General features: G+C 42.2%; 3 protein-coding genes across 7 annotated transcripts in view; 2 read left to right on the top strand and 1 right to left on the bottom strand.

The window, feature by feature from the left end:
• Positions 1–3,831, top strand: part of GPR137B (G protein-coupled receptor 137B) — a 28,950-nt gene extending 25,119 nt beyond the window's left edge. Inside the window, exon 7 of the mRNA XM_040598371.1 lies at positions 628–3,831. Within this exon, the coding sequence (XP_040454305.1) occupies positions 628–739 (112 nt within the window). The 3' untranslated portion in view covers positions 740–3,831. The remainder of the gene's footprint in view (positions 1–627) is intronic.
• Positions 3,832–7,696: 3,865 nt separating this feature from the next.
• Positions 7,697–13,784, bottom strand: LOC121090300 (disintegrin and metalloproteinase domain-containing protein 9-like). Its single transcript, XM_040598698.1, has 5 exons — positions 13,502–13,784; positions 10,671–10,768; positions 9,679–9,755; positions 8,974–9,052; positions 7,697–8,031 (listed from the first exon to the last, which is right to left on the bottom strand). The coding sequence occupies exons 1-5, from the start codon at positions 13,569–13,571 to the stop codon at positions 7,924–7,926; spliced, it is 432 nt and encodes a 143-aa protein (XP_040454632.1). The 5' UTR covers positions 13,572–13,784; the 3' UTR covers positions 7,697–7,923.
• A 1,320-nt stretch (positions 13,785–15,104) lies between these two features.
• On the top strand, positions 15,105–18,880 carry LOC121090684 (ATPase PAAT-like). 5 transcript variants are annotated; one of them, XM_040599408.1, is made up of 5 exons: positions 15,105–15,161; positions 15,350–15,547; positions 16,470–16,542; positions 17,125–17,331; positions 18,093–18,880. In XM_040599408.1, exons 2-5 carry the CDS (start codon positions 15,438–15,440, stop codon positions 18,564–18,566), a joined length of 864 nt encoding a protein of 287 aa, XP_040455342.1. In that variant the 5' UTR covers positions 15,105–15,161; positions 15,350–15,437; the 3' UTR covers positions 18,567–18,880. The 5 variants fall into 5 exon arrangements, 2 of the variants coding, with proteins under 2 accessions (XP_040455342.1, XP_040455343.1); XR_005828656.1 differs by lacking the exons at positions 15,105–15,161; positions 18,093–18,880 and having other exon boundaries at positions 15,293–16,264; positions 17,125–17,137; positions 17,225–17,331; XM_040599409.1 differs by lacking the exon at positions 15,105–15,161 and having other exon boundaries at positions 15,297–15,547; positions 18,098–18,220.
• Positions 18,881–21,758: the final 2,878 nt, after the last annotated feature.

Below are 21,758 nucleotides of genomic sequence, written 5' to 3'. Positions count from 1 at the left end.
GCTCACCATAGCTAACATACCCACATCTCCTTCTCATCACTCACCCGGATGGCGCAGTCGCTGTCTCTAAGCCCAGACCAGGATCTGATAAAGCAGGATATTCAGCACTCACGGCTATCAATCGTCCCACCCCCGCCTTAGTTTTTCACGCCGTAACTACCCCCCGGTGCCAGGCTGGTAGCCAGCCCCAAGCCAGAGGCCCCCTCCCTTCCGCAGGGAGCCACCAGGGAACCAGCCACGCCGGGAACAGCGGAAGCCAAACCAGCCATGCGTGGAAAGGCCAGGGGCCAGAGCGGCTCCCAGGCACCTGCCCCCGTCCGTGGGCACGGGAGGTGAGCTCTGCCACTGACAGGCCCTCGCAGTGACGCGACTTGGCAGGGATCAGCAGCGCTGCTGCTGGGATTTTCAAACGCCTTCTGGAATAGCAGCTCACAGAGAATGAGTTGAGAACGCCCGAGTCAAAATAATGAACAGATCAGAAAAACAAAACCTGGTTGAGGGTTTTATTTTACTTTTGCATTTCAGCATGAGAACTACCTCTAGGCAATTACATTCTGCCCACTTTCACTAACCACGTATCCACAGAACCAGCCTGCCAGTCACTCACACTGCTCTTTTCCTTTTAAGTTTCTCTCCAGACTACTACGACTGGGGCCACCAGCACAGCAGCTTCATGGCTTACATAGGATCCCTCCAACAAGATCCAGCACTGGACACAGACCGGCCAAGCCCGTTATAACTTCAATCAACTGCAGCACTCTAGGACATTCCAATATTAAACCAGATGTTCTGAAAAACAAAGCTTAGCAATTTTTCTTCACCTTTTGGTTTTTAGAAGTGCTCCTATGCACAGATAAATGAAGAACTTGTCTTTGCCACGAGCTTTTCATAGTTCAAGAAGTATAAGCTAATGATTTAAACTTTGAAGACTGTCCCAATTAATACCTTGTTCTAAGCCACGGTATTTTTGGCTTTGAATGGAGTTGTTAGAGGGTGTAATTTAATCATTTTATGCTCGTTTTAAAAGAGCAAATTTCATGAAGTGAAATGGCATAATTATTTTCTAAGTATTTTTATTTTTACACTGTCTTAGGTTAGAAATACATGATTACGTTGAATATACTGTAAACGCATGAATGGGTTGTTCAGCTGCATGACAGTAGCAATTCTTACATGCACATAAAAGCCTGTAAGGGAAATATATCAACCCGATTAAATAATGTCTTTTTCAAGTTACTGCTACATTCTCAGAGCGCAATTTACTCTTTGGATCACCACTGCTTACTCAGTACGGCAAGATGGCTGGAGGCTAAAAGTCATCCATACTCTAGTTATGATCTCAAAACACACCGTTTTCTTACTTTCTTAGAAGAACGCAGGATCAGCAGCGATAGGGGCAGTCTCAGAATGGTAGAGATTGGCATCTGCACTGGCTGGAGCATTGTGACCCGCTGAACAGGCTGAAAAATTGTAAGTTTGAAAAATTGAAGTGATGTTATCATTTCTGTCAATCACTTCTAGGTGTACTTTCTAAAAGAGCAAGTCAAATACCTAGCCAGGGAATGGATAAATCTAACAGGATGTACATACGTATCTATTTATTAAAAACCTTGGAAGCATAGTCTGGGAACATGAGCCAGGAATACATAAAGCGGAAAAACCTCAAGCGGACCTAGAGGATAAATTCTACCCAACTAGCAGAAGGTCAGCAGAGCCCTGTTTCAGCCTTGTATGTTCAGGGATAAGTTTGATTGTTTGTGGTGTAAGCCACGGATAAATACCATTCCAGGATGCGACATTTGCACCTAACAAGCCTAAAAATAATTAATACTAATCTAAGGCAAGCAGGAACCCCAACTCTATTTCAGGTCTTCCTACTGTGCCAAATACTGACTGGTATGCTGTGCTGTGAAGCATCACACCCACAGCAGCTCTCTCTCCTTCCCATAAATACCAAGATATAATCCACATCTCCCTGGGAGAAGAATACGTTTCTTACGGTAAGGTAATCTTTACTTCTATGAAACTAGTTCATTTTGAGGTGCGCTAGAACATTCCCAGACAATGGAGAGGCTTGATGTTTTCCTCATATTCAACTTCAGGAAGTACAAGTAGAGAATTCTTGGTATACGTTTCACAGGATACAGAGGAAAAAAAAAGAAGGGATTGGCTGTAAATCTGATCCATACTTTTGGCTTCCAAGCAGACCTGAAGTGCCACACTCACGTGCCAAGCCTTCCACAGGGCCTTCGGGTTTGGGGCATCTGCAGTAAAACCACAGCACGAGCCCTGCCTCTGGCAGAAGCACAACACACCCTGGAACCTGTTCACCATTCAAAGCCCCCACCCACTTCTTCGCTTCTTCCAAATGTTTATTGGAAAAAAAAAAAAAAAAAAGCAGCCAATTAAACTATGAGCCAGAGATTAAAAAGGTGCCACAGGGTTGGGAGCTGAACAGAGATTTTATTAAACCCTTTGGAGTTCAACAATCACGTTTGTACTAAACTGCCTGAAGACCTAGTGCAAGAAAAGTCTGCAGGAATTACATTTTCTTCACAGCAGCTATAGCTGCACAGCAGAAATTATGAGAATTTCGTGCTTACAACAAGCTTGATCCCTATGCCACAGCGTGCATGCAAAACCATGGTGTGGAATAGAACTGAACACTCTCAAACACAGGAGATTTGAACAACAATGTGAAAGGTAAGACCTTAAATTTGAATTAAATGACTAATTATCATCACCTGTGTAACAGGTACTTACCCACCTAAACTGGGGATGAAAGACATGTAGCAATTTTTCAGTAAGATAATTTGTTAAAAATTCATACATGGAATGAAAGAGAAAGCTGTGGAAACCCTTTAAGGGCAATAATTTCACATTAGGAGCCCACTGCATAAACAGACCAGAAAAAAGTACTTACAAAACTGATTTTATAAGCTATTCTGAGAATAGGACAGACCAGACCAGACTTCACTTCAAAATAAGCCTTTTTGACTCTTAAACCCAATTGGATTCAGTCAGGGGCTACGTTTGGCCATGTTCATGCAGAAGCATATTCCATTTCAGATGCGCTGACACACTGAAACACACGGCGAGACACAGGTCACCATCTTTGGAACAGAATTAAAGTGAAAGTGCAGGCCTGCTCATCATCTTCAGCTGAAATGACCAACATGTAAATTACTTCAGTTATATCATTTCTACCAAGTGTAGTTGAAAAGTAAATGAAGAGTAAAAAAAAAAAAAAATTAAAACAACCCCCCAAAAATTACATTCACAAAAAAGTTGTAGCAGAAAATACTTTAATTCGCGTTTTATAGATTCAAACATAGCAAAGATTCAGAAGTGTTTAGATCTCAGTAAGCAGTTCCAACATTGTTTTGATTTTAATAAATATTACATTTTAATAGGCCAGCTGTATGGAGGAATTGTAAAGTGATGAATTGCCGATTGCTACTTTATAAACATAAGCATTTAGATTATTTACAACATATTACAGGTCAATTCCCAGAAAAAGCAAAAAGCAAGGTCAGATAAAGGCAACCCAACCATCAAAACACAACTGGAGAAAGTGTGGCACAGTGTATTTCATGCACATACAATGACATACAGCACAAATCATCAGCTGAAGCAGGAAAACACTTTTGTTTGTTCCAGCTTACACATGTCTCTATATTTTACCATTTCAGATCTATATTCTCACCTTCCTCCTCAGGCACTGAAGAACAACTTCTTCAGCAACGGTGCCCTGTGTTTTACCTGCGCACTTTGCACCAAGTCTTTTTTTTTTTTTTTTCCACCATTTCACGTAGGTCTTCACAACTTGGGAAAAATGAAACGGTTTTGTCTTTGTCTTCTCGCTACCTCTGGGATTACAATCATTGTGTCATTTGTACAAGGAAATGTACTTTTTACTCTGAAATGAATGACAGACAATGTTGACAAGCTGATCTCCAACAGGGAGCTGGAATTTAAAATAGCCTACAGGTCATGGACAGTGTAACTAACCTTATTCTTCAGTATAAAAACAGATCTGTAAATTTCTAAAATTTAACATATAAAGAACGAAGTCATCCGATTCGCATGGCAAAACTTCATAGGCAGCATAGTCACAGAATGTACATCAAGTACAGTAAAAAAGATGGTGACAGGAAAATTGTTTCAACTAGATTTATAACAGGAAAAAGCTTATGTCCTATTTCTACAGCGACAGTGAAGTGGAACGCCTTCCGTATTTGATCACCAAGCGAGATGTACCTTCAAATGCAAGAGAACTTCCCACACATCGGATCTGCTCAAGTTCTGTTGCATTCCTGTGTTCATGACACAAAGGAAAAGAAGAGAAGCTTCCCATCCCCTCATGTCCTTCCCCAGCAGTATTAACCTTGCCTGCACCGTGCCAACGAGGGCTGCAAGGAGCCGGTGCCCAGGATCCGTGTGCCTGAGTTGCTCGCATGATGCCAGGATGTGATGCTGCTTCAGTGTCTGTAGACTTTAACCAGGCACGGGTTGCATCCCCAGAAGGTATCTAGAAGCAATTCACTTTCCCCACAAAGCAAGGGGAAAAAGGGAAGAAACAAGTCTGAGACTAAGGTCCTTCCTGGGGCAGCGCAGACGACACCATTTTTTTTTTTAACTAGAAAATCCTGCCTAAACCTTTAGGCACTATAATATGTAACAATACAGATAAATCCCACCTATATAGCATTCTTCACACAAGTGAGCCTACAGGTTCTAGCCCTTTCAGGTCAATCCAAAAGGCAAGGAATTAATGGCCAACTGAAAACTACACTCTTTCAATAGATACAATTACTCAGAAGAGTTAGATACTCAGGGTCTAACTCGTTTACCGAACACAGCTGTTCACATCCAAGCTAGTTACCTAGATTCCCACTTCAATTTCATGGAGAAAAATAAACTCTGGGGTGCAAATACAGAGCTTGGAACAGGCCAGATGAATCCACCTAAAAATCACCCGCTCTTCTCCATTAATTAGAAAAAGGAAGCCTGTGGCCACTTTGCTCAGACAGGTGCCCACAGGCAAGAGAGACTTGCTAGGTAAGAACGTAACATCCCCCAGAGTGACATCAGCTTTCCCTAACACCACGTTAAATCATCTACTGGCTTCACAGGAACTTCTCACTGGATACCAGTTCACTGCCAATTTGTGCAACTATCACCAAAACTTTGCAGGAGCTGGTCTGGTTTTTTGGTGTGGTTTTTTTTCTTTTTTTTTTTTCTCTTTTTTCTTTCATTTAGCTTATCCCAGTTTGACTCGAGAGGGTTTACTTTCTTGAGAAACAATATTTTTTTGTAATAGCAAGTGTCAGCAGGATAGTCTCATTTCTAGTCAGGTAGAAATTTGAGGCTAGTCTGGAAACAAAGGACATAGAGCACATTCCAGCTTTCAGAAAAACTCAGCTGTAAAGGAACATATTACGGAAGCCAATACAGTTACAATCAATTATATAAACAGCTCACTAAATATCTGGTAGGGTGAAAAATGTTTAAGAGCACTTTATTTTGCAGAGACTTATTTTTAAAAACAAGAGATGTATCTACACTGTACCAGCACTTCCTGCATTCATCACTCCTAATTTCACTTTGAAGCATGCTGGTTTAAAAAAAAAAATAATTACCACTTAATTTTAAATTTAAACCATTATTTGGTTGCTACTAATTAGTAACGCTGTTTCTGAATTCTGTTTTGGACAATGGTAAATTATCATTGCCATTTGCAGACAATGATACATGAGAATTTCTTATTTTATGAAAGTTATGTTATTAACATACCCGTTTTTTTACTCTGAATATCCTATTAAAGAAGATACAGCTCGGGATTGCATAGATAAGAGTATGCGGTATTAAATGTCAGTGTGATTATGAATTTTAAAAAAGCATCTTCTTTTAAAAGTGTTTTGTTACAGGTCCTGTAACTAAAAGGTGGTTTTGTTACAGGTCCTGTAACTAAAAGGTGGTTTTGTTACAGGTCCTGTAACTAAAAGGTGGTTTTGTTACAGGTCCTGTAACTAAAAGGTGGTTTTGTTACAGGTCCTGTAACTAAAAGGTGGTTTTGTTACAGGTCCTGTAACTAAAAAGTGGTTTTGTTACAGGTCCTGTAACTAAAAGGTGGTTTTGTTACAGGTCCTGTAACTAAAAGGTGGTTTTGTTACAGGTCCTGTAACTAAAAGGTGGTTTTGTTACAGGTCCTGTAACTAAAAGGTGGTTTTGTTACAGGTCCTGTAACAAAAAGGTGGTTTTGTTACAGGTCCTGTAACAAAAAGGTGGTTTTGTTACAGGTCCTGTAACAAAAAGGTGGTTTTGTTACAGGTCCTGTAACAAAAAGGTGGTTTTGTTACAGGTCCTGTAACAAAAAGGTGGTTTTGTTACAGGTCCTGTAACAAAAAGGTGGTTTTGTTACAGGTCCTGTAACTAAAAGGTGGTTTTGTTACAGGTCCTGTAACAAAAAGGTGGTTTTGTTACAGGTCCTGTAACAAAAACGTGGTTTTGTTACAGGTCCTGTAACAAAAACGTGGTTTTGTTACAGGTCCTGTAACAAAAACGTGTCACAAGTGTGGGCTCCTTGAATCAGAAAAGAAAAAAAAAAAAAAAAGCCAAATTGTTACTGAGTCTGGATTGTGGGTAAAGAGCTGATGCAAAGGATCTCTTTAAGTCCTGATCTTTAGTCTCACTTCTAGCCCCATGCAGCTAACTAATTCAGCATTTTAGAAAACGGTATCTTTTAAGACAGAGAGGCTAAAAGCAATCACTGGGGTGTTTATGAGGGCAACAGCAGTATTGCACTGCTGAATGCCCCTACGTATAAAAGATTTTGCATTTGTCCATGGCTCAGGAACACCTGATACATGCCCATTTGCTGTGCCAAAATCTTTGAGAAGCTATTATCTTGTTCCCCAGCATCTCAAAACTATATTTTGGACAAGAATTCTCTAGTTACAGTCTTGTGAAGGAAGATCCTCCAAAATGTGAATACAAAGTAAACAAAGGATTTGAGTCTGCGTAAGTTTGCAGAACAGCCAAAATGAAGTATCTGTTCTGTTTCATGAGATCCAGCACTACCTGGAGTACCAGTACGTTGACCATTTTATTCCTCATTTAAAAGAATGCCAGGAAATATCATTTATTGTGAGTGGCATCTCACTGTGTTACTGTACGTGAGAGATGGGTGAACTTTGCCCCATTTGCCTCTTCCTGCTTGTCAAAAAGCCATCAAACTGAACAAGGCTACTACAACCGACAAGTACGTTCAAACTGCTGCTAAAAAGCCAGGCTCAGTGAACACAGTGGAACATGGACACGCTCTAAGAACATCCTGAATATCTGCACAATTTGCTGTGCATGCCATCTCCTTTGCCAACTCATACGGACTGATTCTGCGGGGAGAACACAACCATCTTTGATGCATTAATCTGGCCCTTTTACGTTTCTCAATGTAAATGTAATTTTATTGTATTTGAAACACAAAAATCTGCTTCACATTTGGTCAAAACTTTTTCAGGGAAGTGGTTTGTCTTTCGAAACATGCCTAATTCATAAGACAGAATTGTTTGCAGGAGTGTTTTAAGCTCAGCGAAAGCATCATCAGACAGCATTTCTACTACAAACGTATCTCTGGTCAAGACACTCACATCAAGTAACGAAGGCCTCAATTCACGCCCATGTTCTGCCTGTATTTAGATGATGCTCCCTCTGGCATTATCTTCTTTCTGTGAAGGAATTTTGGAAAAGGAGGGAAAAGTGGTAGCTGAGGTAAACTATAAACCCTGTAAAGAGTTTCAGCTTTACAAACAGGTGAAATACTTGTAAAAAATTTTTGCAAGATAGGATGGTGTTTTCTCTGCAGCAGTACGATGAATAGCAACTGTTTTTTACTGTTTTACTTTGGTACTGCACTATGAATTATCCTGAAGTAAAAAGCAAGAGGTAATACCTAAGGCCATCACATGTGCTAAGAGCAAGCATTGAGTCAGAAATTCCTTCAACAGTGCCATGATAGTAACAGTGTGTCTGAAATGCAACAAAACCACATAATTAATGACAAAATAAGACTGTTGGCTTCACATGCAAACTTATATTCTAACTAACCGTTCTATTTGCATGACATCAAGGCTGGCTGTTACAAATTTAGAGTTCCCTATTCTAAAAGTAATCCCAGCCTTCTTGGAGTAAAATATTACTTGACATGAGTACCTACAACAGTGTTTGGTCCCTTCGTTCTAGAAAACAACAGCTTTTTAGTTTAACCCATCACCATCATTTAGCAAAATATTTTCATCTACTTTGCTCATCCTGTTCTTAAACAGACTCCTCTCAAAGGCTTGATCTGAGAAGATCTCCCATGCACAAAGCACCCAATTAAGTCTCACTAAGCTCACATGCAGTTTAAAGTTGAAATTAAGTTCAACAGCATTTATAAGGTTTGTTTGATACAGGACCTAAAACCGACAGAGCTTTGGTGCTGCCATTGTACCTTTAATTGCAGAAATGCAACCTAATCAGGTAGCTCAAATTCAGTCTTGGCATAATCTCCTGGCATCTCCTTTCACACCCTGGAAAACAGTGGTGCTGTATCCCCATAAACAGCCCACTCCCCCGTAAGACACAGAACCTTACGTTTTGTATCGGTTAAACAGAAATGCTACAAATGTGAAAACGCACAAAAGCCTCTTTCCCAGCAAATATATTTTTCTTCTGTAGTTACATTACATGCATCACTCATTTTCCCTCCTACTGCCAAAAATGTCACCAGTTTTCACTGTCCTATTATAGAGATACGAAGACACTCAGAATTAATGGTTGTGCATTTGCTATCGCTTTGAAAATACATTTAGATGCACACACGTCCTTGTCATCTTCAGTTTTATCAAATGGTTCATGTGGCCTTCAATTCATAAAGCTTGGCTTCCCTGGTTTGAGGAAACTGATGCAATATTTTGTTATGTACAATACCTCGTTTTGTGACTGTGTTGCCTCCAGTTTCCCATTTCCCCCATATGTATACAGCATAAAGTCTTCACTAAGAAGCTTTCTGGAAACAAAAATAAACTACAGTTCTTTTAACAGTCTAGAAAGCAAGAAGAGTCAAGAATCTTGGTAAGTACTACATTCTGTTAGCACACTCATGCTAAATCATTATGAAAATCCACAGATGTGAAACAAGATACCTTAAAATGAGCTGCATTATTTGGAACATAAGTTATTTTGAAACATTTTAACTAAAATACCCCTAGAGTAGGATCTGAACAGACCGCGTTGCATCAGGGCCTGGACTATTACAGGCTCAGGAAAGAGAAACAACAATAACAGACAAATTTCCTCAAATACAACATGTTTAACAACCCTCCCCCCCCCCCCCCCCCCCCCCAATAAAAAGCTAACACTGAACTGAATTTGAATTGTCCATAAGGATTTTCTGAAATGTACTATATTGTGCTGCTAATAAAAAATTAATTGAAATAAATTTCTTCATAACAAGAAAAAATATTACTCCCTTCTATTTGTATCATAACAGAGACAATGTTTAAGAGTAACTTTGTAATTACTACAACCTGCCATTTAAATGTTTTCCTCTGGGTTTTTTCAGTACAAAAATACTCCTCTGTATGCAATTAACTCCCAAGACGGTATGATTCCTTAGAACACTCCATCACATACTTATTTTTCTTCAGTTTTAGAAGATACGTTCCATTTCTGGTTTTAATTGAGTAAGAAAGATTGTCATCTGAATGCTCCTGGAAACAGAACAAAAGATACCACTTAATCAGGTGGTTTTTCTACTTGGTTGTGTCCCTTCCATGTTTTGTTGGAGAAGAGCAGTCCAGCTACTACGTATGATTTAAGTGTCTACCAAAACACAGATTCCTAACCCTCATGCCTTCTATATTTTGGCCTCAGCAGCACACTTTATGTTCTTCCCTGTGGAAAGTTTAAATTCTATTACCGTATAAATTTTCACTTGGAAGGCAGAAGGGCACGGCCCATGTATGCACTCCTTGTCCAATGACCACACCGTGTTTCCTGACACTCCTTATGTTAATCATTGGTAGCCGGATGAACAACTCACAGATTCTACCTTAATTGGTTTGCACAAAGATGACTAATGTTATTTCATTAACAGTCACTTCAGTAATGGACTCGTTACCTAGCACAAAAGAGAGTTACCTCAGAACTGAAGAATTAAGGCTCAGATCTTTCTCTTTTAACTCATTTGTTTAACTTGTGCGACTCTGTGGGACCGTTTCTACAAAGCAAGCACCAGCCCTTTAGGTGCTACATGGCTGAAATCCTCCGGTTATCCAAAGGCCAGGTTCCATGAGTAAAATAACACATACAGCATGGTTCAAGTTCAACATCTAATCCAGCTCAGAGGAAATGGAAATAGTCTTTATGTTCCTTCTCCCTCCTGTTTTATAAGGCTGTTAACAGCACTAGAAGCTTGAAAGGTGCTAGCTTGGACCGAAATCCCAGACATTTGGGGAACAAATATACTCAACACTAGTTGAAAACACTAAGAATCTAAAGAATGAGTGCAGGGCACATTTCTTCACAAAAATATGTATACTATACATTGCGTGTGTGTGTGTAATACAGGGCAGTATCAGGAAGAACAGCTACATCAGAAGAAAAAATCAGGTAGAATGACAAACCTCATGAAAAAATGGGTGATGTTTCTCTCTGCCTGTCAGACTTCGAGGAATAATTATTTCTAATGTAGAAAGTCTGGATGTCTGTTCAGAAGATACACCTAAAAAAAAAGTTTGAAATGTCTAAAGAATCAGAAAGGGTAAGTAAGCTGTTACGTTGGCAGCTGCACAGTGGTGATTGCCGAAAGACCATTCTAATCTGGCTGTAAATGGAGAAAGAGTAATTTCACCAGTACAGGACCTGACTGCCCATGCTTCAGTTTGGGCTGCTCTGTGCCAGAGCTCTTGGATTATGCTTGGAATGTCTCAGAAATCAACATTTTGATTCATGGCCATGTTAATCTTAATTTCTGAGTGTTTAAAATGTGGCCTCATGCCGTTTTGACTGTACTCAAGGTTACACCACTCCAAACAACTGATGTAAAGTGCTAAAACCTGCAAATCCAAGCAAAACTTTTCTTTAACAGGCTGTTCAAAACTGGCTGGCAATCTTGGCTTTGACTCTTGGTCTTAGTTACATTATAAGCTTGGATAATAGGTCAGACTCTTCTCATTCCTTCGTATAGACAGTATCAAACCAAATAGATTAGTCTTTTAAAAAACAAACCCCTCAATGAATATGACACTAACATAATAGAGAATTCCAAGAACAAGAAAAATTAAAATAAAATAAATAGATGCCTTCCTGTATTCAGTGTATGTTTTGATAGTGACGAAGAAAGTTTAGGAATAGTCAAATTGATTAAAAAAAATTAACTTCAGGTTAAAGCTGGGTTCTTCTGAAGCACATAAAGAAACACTATCACATGATTTAAACAATCTTAATTCTCACTTATTCTGGATTATTAATTTTGTAATTTTGTCTATAATTTTCGAAACATTTTTTTTCTCCCATGACTTACGCTTTTAACCTGATGTACGACAAAAAAATTATACAGCTGCCATCTCTGCCCACCTATCTGTGCCATCACAGTAATTTTTTAAGTAGCTGGCCAGTTAAAATTAACTGCAAGAGATGCAAACATCTCAAATGGAATTCAGTTCCTTCAAGCTTTGTGAAATCACCTTGTTGGTGCCAGGAATACTGTGCTGATCCGTAAATCTACAGCAGGGCTCTCTAGGCGTGGCTGGCACAATGGACCTGGTGTAATTGTATGGTACGATTGTTTTCAACAGTGGGTCCAACTTTGCCAGGATATTTCAGAACTTGTTAGACAGATAATTGGAGAATATTGTATCTCCAGGAGAATAATTTCAGTCCCTAAATACACTGGGGGATGTTTCTTACTTTCTTCAACTACTTCGAGTTGCTGTTAGGTCCTGCACTTGCTCTTCTCCCTCTTGATCATACTTCTACTTCTTTCGGCCCTTTCCTTGATTAAATCAACTCTCCCTTCAGCCCTCTCGTTCCACATAAATGCCTTTACTCGTATTCCTTCCCCCCTTGCCCTGAATGAGGAATACTTGCAGCTGTCCTCTGGATATAATTCTGCCGCCCACTGCATGTATAGTCTTGGCTCACCATGCTGCCTCCTGCCATCACCTAACGCTGCATTTTGTTTGTTCAAGTGACAGTCAAACCTTTGCAAAAGGTTTGTGGCCATTTAAATCATATCACAATTATCTCCAGAACATCATGCCAATGCAGGAAGCTAAAGATGAGAAGTCTTCCACATATCTGGTTTCAGGTAAGTGGTTTTATAAAGTCAAAGCCAACCTCCAGTGACTTTAAAAAAAATTGCGTGAAATTGAATTCATCTTCCTTTTTCTTGTCAGCTCATCAGTCTGGTTTGAGTGTTGACTTTAATCAGCGGAGACACAACTGTTGCTATTAAACAGGCCACAGAATCAACAACATGGGTTTTAACAACAAAAGTGGTTTCTTCCCTCTTAAATTGTTCTTTCATAAGGAAACAAAGAGATTTCTTCTCATTTATGGCAGTACAAACTCACCCTCAGCCTCCCACGTTCCTGTGAAAGGAATTCACAATTGCAAAGAAGCCACGTAATCACCCATTCAAAGTGGGGAGGAGGATTCTCCAGTGTAATGATGATCTCTACCTATCAGGTAACATCAGGGCTTTTATAAGCTAGCTGCAGGCTGCACATGTTTAACATTAAAGACTGCCATTGCAATCAAAATGTGGAAGTTGCTGTTAGTGAACAGGTCTGCAAAGAATATTGGCGCTCAGTATTTACTTCTGAATTTGCCCTTAGTCTTCAGTAATTTCACTACCTAAATAACACAATCCATTCTGCTTCATGAGTTAAATGTGTGTTGAGCTAGCAGTGGAAACGCGGTTCTAACAATTTAAATTCTGACACCTGAAAGCAGGTCTTTAATGTGCATCATAAAAATATCACTTTCTGAGAAATATTTCGGTTCTTACAGCTAAATCTAAAATCTGAAGACAAATCATAAATGGAAATGAGTTAATGAGGCACTGAAACAGAACTGTAGGCATTTCCTTCACAATCCTGAAGAAGAAATCTTTTTCTACAGTCTGTACTATTGATGAAAGTGACAGTAACTGCAGTTGTCACCACCCGTGTCCTGTATGGAAGATGATGTATTTACCTACCTATACATCCTGGAGAAAAAAAACCCACAACAAACACAAAGAGCTCAACTATAAAAAGGTTCAACACGTAATCTTTTCCAGACACCTTTTTTCCCGAACAAGATTTTCTCAATTAGCAGGTCAGCTAATAGCCTAACAGCTGGGAAGAGCCATGACTCGATTTGAAAGGTGTGCATCGTTATGATCAGGACTGGAGCGTACAAGAAGACTTGGAGAAACTTTCTGAGTATGTAACAAAAGCTGAAAACTTACCTTTTATCCAAAAAGGTTTTCCAGTTAAAGTTAGTCCAAAAGTGAACAAAAAGAGGCTGTGTTTTAACATGATTAGGTTTGCTGGAGAAACTAGTACAGCATCTGAGCAGACTGTGTACCTGGCTCTTAGCTGCTCTGCACCAGGGAACTAGAGGAACAAGAACCGTCTGCTCCGATGGTAAACAACAGAAAAAGTACTCCGATACTTCGTCTCTGCTAAGGAAATGGGAAGTAAAATTTAATCCATTAGGCTTGCAAAATAACCTGGTTAGGCAGCTTAAGGCAAATAACAAGCAGCGTGTCCTTAAACGCTGATTGGAGAGAGGACCAACCCATGCTGGGATCAAACTGGTTTGTTCTAAAGGACTTTGATACCACAGTGAGATCATATGAGATTAGAAACATAAAATAGTGCTACCAACGTATACAATGTTTAGGATGTTTAGACTGGCTATTATCAGCTCAGTTAAAAAAACCTCTAGTGTAAAACAATCTACTGTTTGAAATTTCAGCTTGTTGTTCTCCATTTTTTCATCTTTACTTTAAAAATATCAAAAATACAATGTGTATGAATGCATGGAAATCCCATAAACATGTGGAAGTCCCCCAAACAGGGATCTTACCCAGCCCCTTCTATGTTAAAGATAATTCTCCTCACCAAAGTAATTTTGTGCAGCTCATTGCTCTTCCAGGATCAGAACAATCCTCCGAGGCATCCTGCAACCACATTGCCACCAAACGCAGAAAAGAAATGCCTCTAAACCAGGATGAATTTGCTATGTGTTTCCGAGGTGTCAAGCGCATTCAGAAACTCAAAAAGGAGACCGAGACAGCAGTTTTCGTTCTAAAACATTTACATTAATTAAATTTAATTTTAATTCATTCATTCATTCATTAAAACAGAGCAAATCCGTTTTTTTCCATTGCCAGTAAATTACATCAAACAACGGCTTAAGTGAAAAAAAAAAAGGGGAGAACCGACTGCATCAGTAAATATTAGCTTGTACAAAGCCTGCTCAGATCCACTGCCCCGTTTGCACGGCCTAATTACGGCCCCTCAGCCGGGCACCCACCGAGGAAGGCGGCACCCGCGTCCCCGGGCGTTCGGCCGCCTCGCAGCGCTCCCTGCCCGGCAGCCGGGATCCTACTGGAAATGCGATGAATCCCATCTTTTATTTATCGCCTGTCTCCTATGCGGTGCACCGTCGGCGGGGCGGCTCGGCGGGCCGGGCGCTCCCCGGGGCAGGCCCGGCGCTGGCACCTGCCGCACGCCGGGTGTGAGCTCGGACGCCTGGCGGACAGCGTCAGCACCGCCGCTCCCCCCGCCCCAGCCTTCGCTCCCCGCGGGAGGGCGACGGGACCCCGGCAAGGCCGATCCCGGGACGCGAGCCCCGGGCGGGGGTCACCGACCCGCCCCAGCCGCGCTCCCGCCGCCCGCGCATGCGCAGCCCCGCCGCCCGCCACCCCGGTGCAGGCGCCTTCCGCCCGCCCCGCCCCCGCCCCGCTCGGTTCCGGCCGCGGCGCAGCGATGGCGAGTGGCTCCGCGGCGGGGGCTGGCGTCCGAGCCGTGCTGTGTGGCGGCGGGGGTGCTCCTGGTCCTGCGCGCCGCCGGGCAGCCTGGCCCGGGCGCTCTGCCTGCGGCGGGAGGCGGCGAGGCCAGGTGAGGGTGGCGGCGGCCGGGACCCTCCGTCGGCCGGGGAGGGCCGCGCTGTCCCCCTGGGTCCCCTCGGGCGGCTGCGGCCAAGCGGGCGGCGTGAGGGGGCGCCGGGCTGGGCCGGGGTGGGCGGGCGGGCGGGAGCGAACCTGGGCCTGGCGGGGCAACGCGGCCGTGGCGCTTCCCCCCCGCAGCACCGAGGCCGTCGTCGTGGAGAGGCGGGCGGGCGGCGAGGCGCCCTGCGTGCTGCACCTGGAGTGCCGGCCCGGCGGCGCCGCCGAGATGGTCTCCGTCGGGATCCTGAGCGAGGCCCGCAACATGGAGGTGTACGTGGGCGAGGAGTACTGCGGCACCGGCCGCGGGCAGAGCCTGGGCGCCGCCCGCACCGCGGGGTGAGTGGGGCCCGGGGCGGGCGGCGGGTCGCTGCTGGGTGCCCAGCCAACGCGTCTGGCCCTTCTCTTACTGGCAGCCTCCTTGTCTGTGTGTCCGGGAGGTGCCGCGGCCGGTAAAGCCCCGGTGTCCGCCCGCGCCAGCCACCCGGTTGGGGCTTTCTCGGAGGTCTGAGCAAAAGTGGTTCATTGGGAGCGGGCACCGCCGGGGCTGGGGCCCCCGCTGCGCCCCCCGCGCCCCCCGTGCCTGCGCCGGTGCCGCCGCCTCGGTAGAGCCGGAGGGCTGCAGGCGTGCTGCCGCCAACTGCGTTCTGTTACTAGTGAAACGTTTGATGAAGTTACAAAGTGCCACTTTGAAATTGCGTTGCGTGAGACCACAGCAGGAGCTTAGGACAGGTGCTGTTTGCTCTTTCTGGATGACGGATGTGCTTGTCTCTTCAGCAGATCTCTTTTAGCTTATCTTTATCAAAAGATCTCTTGTCTCTTTGGTAAGTAGGCATTACCCACTTTTAAGGAGAAGAGAGAAAACAAAAAAAGGATTTGTTTTCCCCTTTAATACTTCCATGCTTTCTTAGGGGAATTAAGGCGGTGTGTTCTCTTCTGTTTTTAAGTCATTACATGGCACATCTGCTTAATTAGCTGAATAAAAACAGCTGATGCAGCCTCAGGGAAGATGCATGAATAATGTACTGAACCTCTAAAGCTTCACTAGCAGATAATGTAAGTAACACACAAAGCCATTTTTATACACTATCCACTAAGATTCAGTATGAGTTGCATATAAGCGTTAAAACTGCTATACCACATTAGAAATATTTTCCAGTCACTCATGTTTCTTATCAAAATATTTACTGATACAGAGTATTTCTAAAGAAAAAAGTACTTTATGTAGTGATGCCACAGCTCATTTATTTTATTTTTCTAGCGAAACTGACAAGGTTACTTTATACAAAAAGTACCTGAAGTTCGAATGCCCTGCAGCCTCCTGTAGAATTAAGGTAGGGACCTGAACAGAATTGTTCTATTTTTCTTCATCTTTTTAATCACTTAGTCGACTAAATTGCATTGCTCTTAGTCAAATTATTGGTTTTACACACTTTGGTTTGTATAGTCACTTAAAAATCAGTTAGATGGCGCTTCGTCTTGAAAGCAGAGTTCTCCTTTTAAATTTGGATTACAGATTTCTTTTTATGAAGACAATATTTATATGAGACAGAGAATGCAGTCTTACAGGAAAAAGCTTCATAAACCAGATAAACTGCAGATACTCAATAGTTGCTGTGTAATTGGAACTGTGAACTCTGATGCAGTTAAATAACCGTATGAAAAACTGTGTGGCCACTACTCTAAGTGCTTAAAGATCAAGGCCTGATTCATCTTTAGGTCATGCAGTCACCGCTGTTCCAGTCAAGAGCTTTCTGAAAAGTAATAGCAAGGAGAAATCTGCTTAATTTCCCTGGAAAAGAGTTCAATATTGTTTTTTTCCCAAAACTCAAGAGTAATGCATTGTCCCATTCATATAAAGAAAACATGAAACTAATTTTCCTAACCAAAGTATTTTTTTTTCCTTCTTGCAATAGCTGCTCTCCATTGGTGAGAAACAAAGAGTACTCATCAGTAAAATAATTGTACAAGTGAAAACGGTGTCTGCAAAACTAGCAACTGATATTCCTTCACTAGGCTCAAGTATAGATCTAGACAGAGTGCAAACTATAATGGAATCTATGGGATCCAAGTTGTCTCCGGGTGCTCAGCAGCTCATGGACATGGTTCGATGTCAGCAGAAAGTAAGTTGCTGTGCTTTTTTCCATAAACATAAATAGTACAGATCTGTGACCTTACCTTCTGTAACTTTTAAGCATGTTCTAAACTGATTTGGTGAGAAAGATTGTTGATGATGTTTTTTTTTTTTAACCCACACCCTCTGCCATTTTAATCCTGGTTTAGCTGTTGCCACTCTTAAATTAGTGCAATGAATAAAGATTGTGTGCTCAAGGAATTGCTGTGCATACACAAAATCCAGAGTTAAGAACTCGGTATCATCATATCACTGCCACCCTACTCCTCTTCTGTGTGTTTCCATTGTCACTACTTGTCAAGGATGGTGGGCATGTTCCCTGTAATGGTTGGGGTGTAGGTTGATGGGTTGGCTTGTCTCCTTTATGGCTGTTAAAAGGATGTCCCCTTCAACTAGAGAGAAGATGCTCATACAGAGTATTTATTTGATTTAGATCCTAATCCTGCAAAGTGGGCTGTTTCCACAGAATCCTGAATCCATCCGATGTTAATAAACTTGGGGATATAGCGTAGTAAAAATGAAGTCGTAAAGCTGTTTTGCTACTTTGAGACTGACAAGATAATTAACGCATAGTAGGTACAGGGAAAATATTTTCCTGTGCTCTTCCTTAATAATATAATTCAGAACTACTTCCCAAATCTCTGCATCACAATGGTAGAATGCTGACTTACAAAGTCTCTCTTATTATTGTATAATTTTCAGTATATTTTGATACTTAAATGTTAATAATTTTTTTTTTCTTCCTATCAAAACAGTTTATCTCTTGAAGACAAATTTAACTGGATCTTTGGGAAAAATTCAGACCTTGGAGGTGATCATGCAATAGATGGATTGCGCAGTGCAGCAATTCAGACATCACGAGACCAATCAGCTGCTGAACCTGTGCCTGTTAAAAATCATTTAACAAGTGAAACAGTGTATGAACACTTAAAAATAAGTCATGATCTGAACTCGCAGGTACCTGAAAGAGGGAATACTCTTGATTCTGAAAGACTTGCTGCTCAGCAAAATACAGTTGACCTCAGAAATGATTTTAAAGTCATGGGATCTTTGCATATGCAGGAACAAGGGAGTAAACCCCCAAATGTAGCTGTTCCACAGGTGCTTCTTCCTTTTCTTCAAAACTTAGGTAGTCAGGTGAATCATCTTCGGTTAAAAGATGGCGATAGGCATTTTGGTAAAAATGCAGTGACTGAAGAGGAAGGCATTCAGTGTGTTGGGTAAGTTAAATTTGGTACACTTATTATAGTTGTTTGGCTATTTAATTGACAAGTTTAAAAAATAAACAAAATACATAATGTGGGTGTTTTATTCCCGTTAACAATAATAGTGACTCTTAAAATACGTGGTTTTGAAGGCTGTGTGGCGATGAACACGATTACAGTTAAATTTCCAGGTGAGCGGCTTGAATATATAGGAGTTTTTTCAGAAGAAATCAGGTCATTTGGTGTTACTAAACTTCTTTTGTTACATTTTTTGTATGTTTTTGTATGTTTGTATGTACAGGTCTTGTAACAAAAACGTGTTTTTGTTACAGGTCTTGTGCAGGAGCGGTCTGCAAACTAGGACCGTGCATGGCAATCGGTTAGCTGAGGGGAATTTGTTCGAGCTTGTCTAGACAACAATTAGCATGATGAGGCATGTTTGCAGAGCACAGGGGAGTGGGAGACGGATGGCGCCAAGGAAAGGTAACACCTTGCTGTTAATTGCTGGTAGTTAACCACCAATCGGGGATTGCCTAGTATGCAAGGCTTAGCTTCAAGAACCAATCTGTTTAAAACGCGCAGCTTCTGAAAGTCTATAAAACCTCGTGCTTCTGTACAATAAATTGACATTTGCTTGCATCAAGCTGCGTCCCGTCTCTTCATTCGCCGCAAATTGGTGACCCCGACGTGATCCGTTTAAGGATCTGACGTGAAGGGCTCTCGAATCGCCTGTCTGAGCGACTTGCAGCGAATCCCACAGAACTTTGAATGATCTGCTGAAAGGAAGCAGGAGCCGGCCAGAAATCCCTCCGGAGTTGAGAGGTGAGCTGTGGGAAATCCGTAACGGGGAATCAGGCTTCGTCCCCAGAAAGAGACGTATATGGACTCATGAAGGGTCTTCTAGTCAGATCAGGGAGTCCGTGCCTCAGTTTCCTCAAATGGTGACCCCTATGGTGGTGTTCCGAAGCCTTGGAAGAATAAGGACGGAACTGGTCGATAAAAAAGACAGCTCGTGGAAGAGGGCTGCGTTCCGGAGGAGACGGCTTGGCTGAACTTGCTGTCTGGACCAGGCGGACAACCTAAACCCCGAGGATAACACCTGTATTCATCGAGACAGGTGAGCAGCCAAGAAACTTTAGAGACTTTGAAAGAATGAAAGTGTGTACATACAGCAGCCAATTGTATGATGCTGCCGCGGAGGGGAACTCCGTGTCGGGAATGCATTTAGCATCTTGGTGGCAAATTCTGACTACTCTTTGCCAAGTGTGGACTAATTCTACTAATGGTGCTAAACCAGAGGAAGCTGTAAATTCCACCGACAGCACGACTCTTCTCAAGACACAGTCAGCGATGGCGATTCCGTCCACACCTCCTCTGCCCCCAAAGCTTCTGTCACTGATTGCAGCGACCCTCACAACACAGGACCAAGCACGGGAACAGGACAACTCGGACATTGATTCCATTGACACTGATAAACCTTTTGATCCAGGTCCTATAGATCTGGAAAAGGAGGTAGACCTTTCCCCCACCCCCTTGTCTCTCCTGATGCATTGATTGTATTTTTGGGGAGGGTGAAAGGGAGTCTGAGGGATTGGTGACAGGAATGCAAGTGGGAAACACTTCAGTGATGGGTTTTGGGAGTCGCTATGGCATGTTCAGTATTTTGTCAGACAAATCAACCTGCAGAGTGGCAGCCTGTGCAATACGAGGCTGTTAAAGAATTAAGCAAAAAAGGGGAGGATAGAGAATGTCTGAGGAGATATACAGGAGAGGAAACTGGAGAATATTTGACCTAACAAGACATGAGAGAACAGCTAGGTATTGTGAAGGAGAATAGGAAAGATAAACATGGTTATCTAGTGTTTAATAGGTGTCTGCATGCTTGTAGAGATTTATAGCTATGTAACTGCATGAATGATTCCTGCCCTGAGCCTGGTGGAGCATTCAGCTGCGGTTTGTGTCCGGGCTCAGAGATGTAAATAGGGGCGTCTCTGTTATGGTAAAAGTGTTTCTCTTTGCATAAAAAAAAAGAGGGAATTAAGGGAATGACCCCAGAGGTATGTTCAGAGAAGGCATGCTATGTTTCGAACTTTTTGACTGAACCAGTTCTTGTTTGGTGTGCCCTTCCACCTATGTATAATGTTAATCCAAAAGAAGATGATACTGTTTACACTTTGAATGTCGATAATTGTCTTTCTGTAGATGTTAATGTAGTAGGAGGCTGTGATGGGAACGTGTCGCAGCGGTTCTTCTCTTATCCAGAGTAACAGCAGGGAAAGCATTAAAGAGTTAAATCACCTTGTTTGGTAGGCAGTTAAGAATGTGAGTCAAAATTTCCACTGCTTTTTTTTGTTGGTTCAAGGACATGGCTGTGAGGATTTTGTGGTATGCGCTGCGTGGATTTTAGGTGCCCCATTGCAGCAACATGTTATCAAAATCTGAGAAAATTCCAGTCTTTTTTGGCATTCATTCAATCAATTGGCAGTATTGTTTGTTTGCTATTGCCTTGGTTGCTGTCATGTTTGCAAGGGCCCTGCAGAACATGGCAAACCTGGTACTAGCTGTTCAAAAACAAAAAGGGGAAATTGTAAAATTGTACGGAACAAAGACAGTGGGTTATTTTGACACTGATAGTATGTCTCAGTTGGGTTTTTTATTTGTTCTATTACATATACATTGTTTTTACTTGTTCGGTTTCAAAGGTTCTTTTTGTGCAACAGGAAGGGGGAGATGCAGGAGCGTTCTGCAAACTAGGACCGTGCATGGCAATCAGTTAGCTGAGGGGAATTTGTTCGAGCTTGTCTAGACAACAATTAGCATGATGAGGCATGTTTGCAGAGCACAGGGGAGTGGGAGACGGGTGGCGCCGAGGATGGCGCCAAGGAAAGGTAACACCTTGCTGTTAATTGCTGGTAGTTAACCACCAATCGGGGATTGCCTAGTATGCAAGGCTTAGCTTCAAGAACCAATCTGTTTAAAACGCGCAGCTTCTGAAAGTCTATAAAACCTCGTGCTTCTGTACAATAAATTGACATTTGCTTGCATCAAGCTGCGTCCCGTCTCTTCATTCGCCGCAGTCTTGTAACAGAAACGCGTTTTTGTTACAGGTCTTGTAACAGAAACGCGTTTTTGTTACAGGTCTTGTAACAGAAACGCGTTTTTGTTACAGGTCTTGTAACAGAAACGCGTTTTTGTTACAGGTCTTGTAACA

This window comes from Falco naumanni, chromosome 6, assembly GCF_017639655.2.
Source record: "Falco naumanni isolate bFalNau1 chromosome 6, bFalNau1.pat, whole genome shotgun sequence".
Taxonomy (NCBI): Eukaryota; Metazoa; Chordata; class Aves; order Falconiformes; family Falconidae; genus Falco; species Falco naumanni.
This window is presented reverse-complemented; position numbering and strand designations above follow the sequence as displayed.

Coding starts and splice junctions, on each gene's coding strand:
- LOC121090300 (XM_040598698.1), bottom strand. CDS start 13,571: ATGTTAAAACACAGCCTCTTTTTGTTCACTTTTGGACTAACTTTAACT. Junction 10,769..13,501: donor AAAACCTTTTTGGATAAAAG/GTAAGTTTTCAG, acceptor CTTTTTTTTTAG/GTGTATCTTCTGAACAGACA. Junction 8,032..8,973: donor CAACACAGTCACAAAACGAG/GTATTGTACATA, acceptor GTTGCATTTCAG/ACACACTGTTACTATCATGG.
- LOC121090684 (XM_040599408.1), top strand. CDS start 15,438: ATGGTCTCCGTCGGGATCCTGAGCGAGGCCCGCAACATGGAGGTGTAC. Junction 15,548..16,469: donor GGCGCCGCCCGCACCGCGGG/GTGAGTGGGGCC, acceptor TTATTTTTCTAG/CGAAACTGACAAGGTTACTT. Junction 16,543..17,124: donor CAGCCTCCTGTAGAATTAAG/GTAGGGACCTGA, acceptor TTCTTGCAATAG/CTGCTCTCCATTGGTGAGAA.